Below are 12,050 nucleotides of genomic sequence, written 5' to 3'. Positions count from 1 at the left end.
AGTGTATGATAGGCTCAGATCTAGGGTCTGGAAGGGGGGTGCAGGAGTGTTATGATGCTGCAGCCAGATGGGGGCGTGGTGGCCAGGCTTCATTTTTAAATAAAATACTATGTCAAACACAAAAAGTTTCTGTGTTGTCTTTATTTCTGAGAAGGGCAGGGAACCTGTTTTGAATCAGAGTCACTGACCCAAGAAAAGTCGGTTGGGGCCACACAAGTGAGATGCAATAACTACTCCAACCCCCCCGCCTCCCAGGCCTCACTAATGTGGCCCCAGCTGTGCTGGTGGGAGCAGGGGACATAGTACTGGGGAAGGGTGCTAGTGGGTGCTGGGGCAGGGTGCCAGTGTTGCTGGGGGCACGGAGTCTCCTGCACCCGCCTCCTGCTGAGACGTCTCTGGGGACGACTCCCCCTTCTCCCCACAGAGGAGGGAAGCCCCAGCGCACGACTCTCTCCCCCCCCGCAGAGAAGGGAAAGCCCTGGCGTGCACCTCCTGTGGGGACTCCTTCCCCCCCCCCCCCGGCAAGTTCCCGGCACCCCACAGACCTGGGGGAGGGGAGCAGCCAGCGCACTTCTGGAACCCCCAGAAGTGGTGCGCAGCTGCTTGACTTCCGTCCACCTCTCAGGAAGCCGGCACTACCTCCATTGTCGCTGGATGTAGGTAGTGGGGCTTCTTGGGGATGGGGGGGAAAAATGGAGGGAGGGGCCCAAATGTCTTGCGATTGACTGGTTGAGCCCTCAGTATTGACCAGTCGATCGTGATCGACGGGTTGGTGACCACGGCCCTAGGCTAATTGCAGCTTCAGTCTCACACGAGTCAATGCTTGCCACAAGTCCTATAATAAACTATCTAAGGAAATAGTTATTTGCAAGGTTTAAGCAAGTAAACACACACACACACACACACACACACACACACACACACACACACACACACACACACACACACACACACACACACACACACACACACACACACACACACACACACACACACACACACACACTTAAGTTCTAAAAGGTAATATACATTTCTATAATGAGCAAATTCTGTGTTTCCCTTAGGGCTAACCCAGGATAAACACTGGGGATTTCTTGCTTCTGCCTAGATTACCTTGCCCTCTAAGAACCCAAGCAGCATAGAGATAGTTTCTTTTTATTAGGGATATTATTCCTTTTCTCTCACCAGCCTGCTCTGCGGATGGGATTCTCTTGGTTTCCTCTTTATGGGTGGAGGGGAGGTGGGAGAGAGCAGTGAGGGAAGTACTGTGTCCTCTTTGGTGTTCCACAATAGTTTGTCTGGCATTGCTGAACCTTCTTTCTGCCCGGGGAAGAACGCCTTCTGCTGAATGGTGGCATTTCACACTTTTCTTCGGTGTGATACTTTATACCATTACAGAAGACTGGCATCCAGAGATTTAAATATTTTCTTTATAACAAGGGATACGGGTATTAAGAGTGTGATTAATGCATGCATCAATTTACAAGAATTTCCTAATCACCAAACAGATTCTTATAATTCTAACAGCTGTTTTAATCATGTGAACGCACAGGTGAGCCAGATTGGTTCCCGCTGTGCATTTGTCAGTGTTCAGTTAAGACTTCATGGCCTTGGCATGAGCTGGCATCTACTCTACCAGCATCACAATCTCCAAATCCATCTGCTGTAGCCTAGGTTGTAAGCTCTTTGATGGGGAGACTGCCGTTGCCTTTTCAAGGCCAAGCATACACAAGAAAAGCCCTGGTATAATCCTCCTGGTATAACTCTGCTGACAAGTCCTGCTAGCTTAGAAAGTTTATACTGGTTTGGCAAGTGGAATAAGTTACATGGGCGAAAACACATTTATGCTGATGTAACTGAATCTATGCTACTGGAAAACCTTACAGAAATATTTCAAAAAATTGCCCCCTAACTCTCACAGCTATGTCAGCAAGGGTTTCTGGAGTCACCTTGGCCTTCATTCCTGATTAGAGTTTGTAGGGACTACAAAAATAACAATAATTTAACTTTAAGAGAAACATCAGACCAGTAGCTTTCTCTTTGGTCACAGTCACTTTCACTTTCTAGAGCTCTTTTTTTGTTTCAATACTCCCTCCAAAAAAAGCCATCCCCATGTTGCTTAGATTCCCCTAAAAACTTTTCGGTTCAGTTCTGTCAAACCCTCTTATAAAGAAAAAACACCCTTCATATTCAACAAACTACTCAGTGCTCTGGCTGATGTTCTGAATAATCAAAGTCAGTGATTCCCCCCCCCCCTCCAATGGCGGGGGGAGAGTGGGTACAATGTTAAAATGCAACCTTTTATGGATCGCCTTCCCCCCTAGCCATAAAGAAAAGGTTGCAACCAGGCAGTGAGATTCTGGTCTATGCCAGACCCGGTTAACTTGGCTCTGTGCATTCTACACCTGCTGGATTAATGCTGGAATCCAGGCCCTCCTTGGGGCATCTTGCAGGAGCATAGGAGATTATTCCCATGCTTTGCTGTGGTGATCTGTCCACCCACAATAATCCTGGGGACAGATTTGAGGGGCAGCATTTGGTGTAACAGACTAGAGGAGGTGCAGGACAGTGGAGAGTAGGGCTGTAATAAAAAGCTTAGCAGTTAATGTTACAGACTACACAGATTCCTCTCTCCCCCTCCCCCCCCCGCCCCCGCCAGCAGCCCTGCTCAGTCCTGGTTTGCACCAGGTCTGGAACCTACCCCTGCTGCAGCTCTGCATTTAAAGTGAATTAGGAGCCAGGCGGGCAGGCAGCCCGGCTCAGTTCTGGCTCACACCGGGTCTGGGAGCTCAGATCCCCCTCCTGACAGGGGTTGCTCCCCGCCCTCCCACGCTGCATCCTTTGTATCAGAGGCAGCAGTGGGGGCAACAGGCAGCTGGTCTGCAAAGGGAGCTGGTCGTGGACCAGTTCCTGCCTAGCACTCCACGCTGCTGCCTCTGATACAGAGGCAGGAGTGGGGGTGGCAAGAGACTCCTCGGGAATGGGGCCAGAGTGCACTGGCTGCCGGCCTCACCCCCAGGGGCTATAGAATAGTCAAGTAACTGATAAGATTTCATGAGGTTAATCAGCTAGTCAGTTAACCGATATTTAACATTCCTAGTAGAGTGCGGCTTCTTTCACTGGATTTTGATCACTGCTTTTTGCCCTTGTAGAGTTTTATTCAACCAGCCCAGTTTTGAGCTGAGGGCACCTATTAAAAGGGACAGGAAGCTGCCTTGAGTACTAATAACCTGGCTCTGAAGAGTCATTAGAAAAAGCATTTGACTTTCTTTTTTAATTTCACTTTTGTGTCAGAGCTCTGACAAATTAGTTCGGAGTGTTTTGTTGCATCTCATTAACTCTGCGGCTAGTTTTCAAGGGAAGACTGTTTCATTCCGTGGCCCCTAACTACCTCTGCAGCCATGCAAATGAAAACTCTGAGACATGATCAAATATGATGCTTCTGGGCACAAGCAAACAGCCTGCCATGGTCAGGAAGCAACTTCTAATCCCCAACGTGCAGCGCTGCAAAAATGCCTAGTTTCCCAGAGGGTTTTTTTGCCAGTCTCTGAAGCAATAGCTTTTAGCCAATGCTATAGTGAAGATATCAGACTAGCTGGGTTGATGGCCTGATCCTGCAGAAAAAATCCAGTAGTCCTTGATATGAGACTTGGCTGTGAATTAGGGTATGTTTACTCCTAAAACTATAGCTGCACTGCTGTGGGGCTTCAGACAGTCACTACAGTGACGGGAGGGGTTCTTCCATCACGGTAGTAGTTCATCCAGTGAAATGCCCAGTACTCTGTAGGATTGGCCCACAGGTAGTGAAGAAATAAGTCACCCACAGACATGCACAACTGGCAGATGAAGGAATTTTACTGTTGTGTTTCTAAGAAGTTATTTAAGACAAGGACGGGGGTTTGAAAAAGTAGTCTGTTCCGTCAGCTGGTGCAAATCACGGTAGCTCCATAAAGTCCAATAGAAGTGCACCCTCTGCCATTTGCTGTGGATCTGTCCCATAGCTTGAACTGAGTGCAATGGTCTTTCACTTGGCCTAAACCGTTGGGCAGTGCTGCCTTGGTCCACCCTAGAGACAACTGCATTTTCAGTGTGGGTGCGATTTGTCCTGCGAGCTGCTGAGCTCACTCCATTAGGCTTCATGCGGCACTGACGGCGCTTTGCATAAAACAGGAGCGAGGCCTGTGCTTTTAAATCGTTTGGGAAGGAAGAACTTGATGCACGTGTTCATTGAGGAGGGTGGTGACATTAATGGAGAACTGCAGCTCTCTGTCCTTTGAAGACACGTTGTGAAAAGGGTATAGTGACCCATTCCTCCCCACTTCATTCCTGATCATTCAAACCATTACATCTCTGTTTTTTGTGGCATCCTTAGATTGTCTCAAGCAAGAAGATAACAAGAACGCTACTTCTGGGAAATGGGAAGCCAGCTGGAAAGGGGATGATAACGGTACAGTTCCTGATTTAGTCTGTGTATATGTATCATGTATGTGTGTGTATATATAGATAATAGACACAGTATGGTCCACTTGATAGTGCACTCAATTGGGACCTGGTAGACCTGAGTACTGTTTTCTGCAAGTCACTTCAGTGTCTGTGTCTGCTCCTAGCTTATGTCTACTTAGACTGTAAGCTGCCTCTGATAGGTGTTTATACAATGTCTAGCACAATGGGCCCCTGATTTCAGCCGGGACCCATGGGTACTGAAACAAAATCAAAATCTGTGGGGAGTACAAAGTAATATGCTGCTCTTGTTATGCAAATAATCTCTCTCTCAACCTCCCTGAAACAGACTGAGGTAAAAGGGTTGATTACATTACGCGGCTGATAATCAGTGGTTTTGTCTGTAGTAAGCGGACAGGACTTACAACTTAGCAACAGGTCTCTTAGCAACAGTATCTCTTGCCTGATGCACAACCTCCCCAGGTGGTGGCTTTCCCATTGTTGGTATATTTAGCAATTATTTTTATATGAAGAGGCTCGATTTAGGTCTGATTTTTACCTTCGGCTCTTGTAAATGTAGATCTGAGCTCTGTCAGATTTTCACCTGGGTGACAACAGCAGTGGCGCGGGAACATTTTTAAGAGTAGGAGTGCTGAAATCCAGCTCCCTTACTCTTGTCCACCCCTCATCCCCGCTGAAGCCAGCAGCAGACCCCTGGCATGCGAGATGCGCTAGGGAGCCCATGGCTGCGGCAGCACCCCCTGCACTCCTAGCTCCCAAGCCTATGGACAGCTGTATAGCTGGAGAGCTTTTCCATCTGTGTTTCGTGATGTGGGTATTGAAATTAAGTTTTTTGCTTCTCACTTGTGTGTGGACCCTCCACTGATTTTTCTGTGGGTCAGCGGCCCCCAACTGAAAAAAGTTTTCCCCATCCCCTGTTTTAAACGGTGTTAAAGATTGGCTGAGCTTGACTTCTGCAGTGTGTCTGCATTGCTATTCTGTGTAGAACCCGATGAGATAGCAGCAGAATTTTGCTGTCATTAAAAGAATATAGGAATGGCCATACTGGGTCAGATCAATGGGCCATTTAGTCCAGTGATGAACAAATACCGGCCAGCAGGCCAAATGCACTTTGCCTACTGGGCCGCCGCTGCTGTAGTCACCTGTGCCGCTGCAGTTACAGGTGCTTGCAGCTCCCGATGGCCGCGGATCGCTGTTCCTGGCCAATGGGTGTTCTGGGAAGTGGCAACAAGCTCTGTACCTATTCCTGCAGCTCCCGTTGCCTGGGACGGCAAACCGTGGCCAACAGGAACTGCAGTCACCTGCACCTGCAGAAACACCAGGTAAACAGTGGTGGTGGCCTGCTGGCGAACCGCTGCCATCTTATTGCCCAGCCCTGATTTAGCCCAATACCCTGTCTTCTAACAGTGGCCAGTGCCAGATGCATTGGAGGGATGAACAGAGCAGATGATCAAGTGATCCATCGCCTGTCGCCCATCCCCAGCAGCTAGCAGTTAGGGACTTACAGGCACCCAGAGCACGGTGTAGCAACCCTCGCCACCTTGGCTAACAGCCATTATGTCATTCTTTTTTTAATCTGGTTGTAGCTGGTTTCACAACATGGCCTCACAATGAGATCCACAAGTCAGCTGTACATTGTGTGAAGAAGTACTTCCCTGTGTTTGTTTGAGACTTGCTGCCTGCTAATTGCATTGGGCGACTCCTGGCTCTTGTGTGATGAGGAGTAAATGACGCTTCCTTATTCACTTTCTCCACAGAAGTCATGATTTTAGAGGCCTCTATCATATCTCCCCTTAGTCGTTGTTTTTCTAAGCTGAGCAGTCCCCGTCTTTTTAACCTTCCTTGTATGGAACCACTTCCAACCCTTTAATCAGTCCTGTTGCTCTTCTCTGTACCTTTTCCATTTCTCCTATATCTATTTTGAGAGCCGGTGACCAGAACTGCATGCAGGACTAAGGTGTGGGCATGCAGATGATTCATACGGTGGAATTATCACGTTTACTGTCTTATTATTGAGCCCTTTCTTAAAGGGTCTTAACACGACACTCGGTTTTTTCTTTTTTTTTTAACTGCTGCTGCACATTAAGTGATGTTTTCAGAGAACTATCTGCAGCAAGGTCAAGCAAGGTATGGCTCAGGAGCTAAATCTGGGCCACCAAGCTTTGAATCCAGCCTGCGGCCTGCCCAGCGGGACCTTCAGGCACGGAGCCGCACCAGGACACTCAAAGGGGCTGCCTGCTCCATGTGACTCTCTGCACCTCATGCTGGGGAGACGAAAGGCTTTGCATGCTGCCCCTGCCTCCAGCACAGTCTCTCAGCTCCTGTTGGCTGGAAGCTGAGAGATTGTGCTGGGGGCGGGGGCAGGGCATGAAGCATTCCCTTCCTCTGTCCCTCCTCTCTCTGTGGCACAGAGAGCCATGGGGAAGAGCCAGCTGCTTTGAGCCTGGGGTTGCTGGCAAGCAGGGAGCCTGCTTGAGCGTCCCACTGGGCTGCTGACTGGGAGCCATCTAGGTAAGTGCCTCCCAGCCAGAGCTTGCCTCTGGCACCCCGCTCCTCCCTGCCCCAGGTCGCAGCTCCCTCCCGGACCCTGCCCCCCCTCCTACAGCCCTGCCCCACACCAGAATCCTCTCCTGCACCTATCACCCCCCAATCACCTGCCCCAGCTCACAACCGCTTCCTTCACCCAAACGCCCTCTCAGACCCCAGTCCCCTACCCCAAGCTTCCCTCTGCCCCCAACCTCTGTCCCAGATCCCTCATGCCTTGCATAGAAAAGTGCAGCCCTTGACCACTTACCAAAATCTTGGAGTGATTCCCCCATCAAAAATTATTGCCCACCCCTGATCCATAGTGACTCTCAGACAGGGGTGGGCAAAAGGGCAGATCCAGCCCACGGAACCCCTGCTGCTCCCCTGCCCCCAGGCCAATTGGGGGCAGGGGCAGAATGGAGAAGGCTTTGCGCTCTCCCCCACCTCCAGGCCTTAATTTGCAGCCTGGATCCACCCTTTTGCCCACCCAGTCTGCGAGTCACTGAGGATCGGGGTGGGCAATAATTTTTGATGGGGGGTCATGCCAGCCTTAATTGGCCTGGGTGTGGGGGAGTGCGCAAAGCCACCTCCTGCCCTGCCAGGAGCACGAGGCGCTTTGAAGCACCGTGCGCTGCTCGCGGGCAGTGGGGAGAACGGAGGAAGCTTCGTGCGCTCCCCAGCCACCAGGCCAATCAGATATTGTCAGACCAGAGTCTCATTGTAGGGAAGTACAACCTGTAGTTAAACTTAACTTTTGCTTCTCGCCAGTTTCTCTTCCTGCTTCCTGTTCAAAGTGCGGCAGTGTTTAAGTAAACAGCGTTGCAATGTTAGCATTGCAAACACTGGAATGCAGTGATCTTCCACATAAACAGAAACATGAAAGTAGGTGACTGTTCTTGGCTTTTGTAAACATTGGGTTGTACGAAACAAAGTTTGGACCTTCAGCATCCCTTTAGTTTTTAAAGAAAGTATCGTAAACGAGGAGGATGCACTAGGGGCCCTTATAATAGATGTTAATGTCAAATGTCGGTCCTATCTCTGGTTTGAAGTTCTCCAACATCATGGCTGCGTCTAGACTGGCAAGTTTTTCGGCAAAAGCACTTGCTTTTGCGGAAAAACTTGCCAGTTATCTACACTGGCTGCTTGAATTTCCGCAATAACACTGACAATTTAATGTAAGATTGTCAGTGTTCTTGCGCAAATACTATGCTGCTCCCGCTCGGGAAAAAGCCCTTTTGCACAAATGTTTTTGCACAAGAGGGCCAGTGTAGACAGCTAAAAACTGTTTCGTGCAAAAAAGCCCCGATGGTGAAAATGGCGATCGGGGCTTTCTTGTGCAAAAGCGCATCTAGATTGGCACGGACGCTTTTCTGCAAAAAGTGCTTTTGCGCAAAAGCGTCCGTGCCAATCTAGACACTCTTTTCCACAAATGCTTTTAACGGAAAAACCTTTCCGTTAAAAGCATTTGCAGAAAAACATGCCATTCTAGACGCAGCCTACGTTTGTAGGGATTGAATTTGGGATCTTCAGCCCAAACTGCACTGGTATATGCCACTTAAACGGAGGGCTGGTCAACACTAGAAGCACTACATCAGCATTGCTGGAGGGCGTCTGGCAAAGTTGCTCTGTGCCAATAGGGGAGGCGGCATAATTAATCCACTTCTGTGGGGGGCGGTGGCTTTGTCTGTGAGAGGAGCTCTCCTACTAATATATCACTTAGGTCAGTGTAATGTATGTTGCTCAGGGGGTGACTTATTCACTCCCCATAAAGACATAAGTAATTGGGTGTGTAGATCTGCACAAAAGGATTAACTCGGGTAGCTGTAATGGGCTCTTATAGGGATGTGTGAATGGGCAACCCTTCCGGATGATGCTTACCGGGTAACAGTGAACTGGCTGTCTGGGAGCAGCCCCCTGCCCATGGCCTGCCACGGGTGGAGGGATGCTCCAGCCCCAACAGGCCCCCGTGCAGGCGCACCAACCAGCAGCCAGTCCCGCATGGCTGGCAGCTGGGGCTGGGAGCTGGCAGTCAGTCCACATGGGGCTGGAAGTGGGAGCTCCCCGGGCCGAGGGTTGCTCCAGACAGGCTGGGGAAATCCCCCGCCCGAGATCCCGCTTAGTTGGTTAACCATTTAACTGGCTAACTGATTGATCTGGATTTTACATCCCTAATCCTTATCCTCCGGGCCAGCTGTGGGGAGGGGACGCAGAATGTTATGTGAGCAGTAGGTAGTTGATTAGCAACTATGCACTGTCTGCCTGGCTTCTACTCTAACATAAGGTTTGTCCTGGTATCTCGGAATTAGGGATATTAAAAAGCATTTCAGTAGTTAACTGGTTGAACATCTGAAATTCTGACCATAGATCATCTCATCTGATGAAGTGGGTTTTGCTCATGAAAGCTCGTGATTCTCTCTCTACCTTGTTTTTTGTCTCTAAGGTGCCACAGAACTACACATTTTTAAAGTTACAGACTAACATGGCTACCCCTCTGAGACCTTTACAATGTTAATGTTTAGCCAGTTAACTGTCTGCCCAGTCTCCGCTGCTCCGCTGTGGGGAGGGTTCTGCTCATGCCAGACTAGTGGGGATGGCTAGAGCCGGAAACCCACCTGCCTGCCCCATGCAGTCGGAGTTGTCCCTGGCTGCCCCCTCACAGCCCACTCTGGGACACTGCCTAACTGGCCCTGGGATGTGGCCAGGTCTGGGACACCGCCCGGCCATGGCTAAGGCCAGAGTCCCTCTTGGTCACTCCTGCCAGGTTGCGGCTGGGACGCTGCCAGGGCTGAGGCACTGCCCATCCACTCTGTGCCATGGCACCAGGCTTCCCCCTGTGCCGTGGCTGGGCCACCCTGTGCCGAGTCAGAATGGCCAGGGCCCCACCTATTGCCCCCATGCAAGTAGGGTCCCACCAGCTGACACAGGCGCCAGCTGACACAGGCCTCCCATGGCAGGCTGGACGCAGGCAGGGCTGCTCCAGCCTGCCGTGGTTGGCCATGGAACGGGTTACCGGAGAAGCATTCTGGTAAGCCTCATGCTTCCCAGGTAACCGTTCCACGTTAACCGTTTACATCCAGATTCTGAATGTGGCTGTTTCTTCTGCCAGGTTCTGAGTCCCATGCCTCTGGGAGGTGCAGAGCTGTTGTCTTTCATGGAAGCTAGAGCAGGAATGTCTGGGGGCCGCCTGCTCCTTTAGTTCCCGGAGCTGTTGGTTGTGGTCTGGGAGCTCGTTCTGTTTCAGTCCTGCCAGCTGTCCTGCTCTCCTCAGCGCTGTGTGCGCATCCAAGGGCCCCGCCGGGTCTGGATCTCCACATTCCTTTCTGCCCGACTAAACGAGCAGCCTGGCTGGCTGCTTCATTATGCAGATGGAGCCCATGCGAGCGCACTGTGCGGTGGAGGGCTTTCATCTCCCTTCCTGATCAGCGGCTGGAAAGTAATTATCGAACATGTCGGACGAGATCTTCGTCTCTGCCCAGCGCTCCCGCTGGGTGTGCAGCCAGTCAGCAATGCAGGAGTGGGGGTGGGAGTGGGTAAGGAAGGTGGCTATAGAAAGTTCACTTGCAGATAGCAACATTAGGCATCTCGAGTGCTTCAGATGTTCAAACTACCTGCCCAAGCATTAGCCGATCCTCACATCCCCCTCCCCCCCAACAAGCAGCTATTTTCCCCATGTTGTTTATGGGGAACTGAGAAAGATGGAGTTTACAAAAGCATCTCAGTGCCTGAGGAGCAGAGTCCCTGTTGATTCACACACATCCTGAGCCGTTCTCCACTCTTAGGAACAACTCCTCCCCCCCCCCCCCGCCCAGCAGTACTGTACCACTCCATTCCCGACTCTGCCACTGCAAGACTAGGGAACTTCTGCTCCGATAGCACTTCAGGTCTGCCCCTCAGGGACTTGGCCAGGGTCACAAGGTCTGTCAGTGTCAAAGCTGGAAACTCAAAGTGTCATGAGTAGAATTTGGCTACAGCTTGGAATTTTTTAGTTCCAGGGATATTTCAAACTTTGGCCTAGCTCTGATGGGGAGCTATGGATCCCGTAATCCCCCGTTCTCTAGGAGACCACCAGGAAATCGGGCAAGATTCTGACAAGCATCTGTTGAGGACTGGGCAAAAGTCCATCAAACCTGAACCGTTGTTGCAAAACATCTTCAGGTTTGACAAATCAGTGTTAGCCAATGAAACTGCCACAGAAAATTCCTGGCCAGCCCCACTCACAAGCTTTTGGCACTGTCTGCATGGCAGGAAGTTGAAGGAAGAGCACTCTTCCATTGGCTTCCCTTGGTCCTTGTGAAATGAGGGTTACAGGAATTGGAGTAAGAAGTCCTCCAGTTTGACATTTCGAAATAACAGCTTGCTGTGTAGATGCGCATTTTGTTATTTTGAAATAACGCTGCTGTATAGATGTGCCCATAGTGACCAGAGGGATTGGATCACTAGCACTGTCTATCCAGTGCTTACACTGGCTCAAAGCTCACATAAATTACGGTTTTTAGAAGAACCAGAACTATAGGCCAGTCTGGCATGCGGCAAACAGAACCCCCAGCCGTTACATCAACCAGCAGCCTGTGTTCTGTATCATACAGCAGATCCCAAATGACTGCAAGCAAGTTAAACTAACATGTCTTGCCAGCCCATGCAAGCAGGCAGTTTGGGGCTGGGTTTATTCCCTGTGCTTTCCTCACTGAATGAGACCCCAGAGTCCTTGACTAAGCATCAGTCTGGGGTAGGTTCAGTGCATGCTCCCTGTAGCTCAGCTCGGAGACATACAGAGCCGTGTTTGCAGGCAGATCTGTCCTTTGGATTTATTCTTGTTGCTTTTGGAAAGAGGATTTCTGGCTGACGTGTCCCTGTATCTTCTGCCTTGTAGATTATCTCAAACTGGGCTTAATATATTGTAGCATGCTGCCAAATATGGGACTGAAATACTCTGGTATTCCTGGAGGGTAAAGAAGGGATCTGATCCAGCATAGCCGAATGGGCAGCAGGCTTCTGATTTTCATCATTGGTCATTATTCAGAGAGAATATCTGTATCTGCAATACAGATATAAAGTGTCATCTA

The 12,050-nt window shown here is 50.2% G+C and overlaps 1 protein-coding gene across 5 annotated transcripts in view; it reads left to right on the top strand.

The window, feature by feature from the left end:
* CPNE2 (copine 2) overlaps positions 1-12,050 on the top strand; it is a 167,000-nt gene that overhangs the window by 65,934 nt on the left and 89,016 nt on the right. For all 5 annotated transcript variants that reach the window (XM_075940373.1, XM_006121032.4, XM_075940372.1 and 2 more), the window contains one exon: positions 4,373-4,447. In XM_075940373.1, coding sequence (XP_075796488.1) covers positions 4,373-4,447 — 75 coding nt within the window. The remainder of the gene's footprint in view (positions 1-4,372; positions 4,448-12,050) is intronic.

The sequence above is a fragment of the Pelodiscus sinensis genome, chromosome 12 (assembly GCF_049634645.1).
Source record: "Pelodiscus sinensis isolate JC-2024 chromosome 12, ASM4963464v1, whole genome shotgun sequence".
In the NCBI taxonomy this organism is placed as follows: Eukaryota; Metazoa; Chordata; order Testudines; family Trionychidae; genus Pelodiscus; species Pelodiscus sinensis.
The sequence above is the reverse complement of the archived record's forward strand: the minus strand, read 5'-3'. Positions and strand labels throughout refer to the sequence as shown.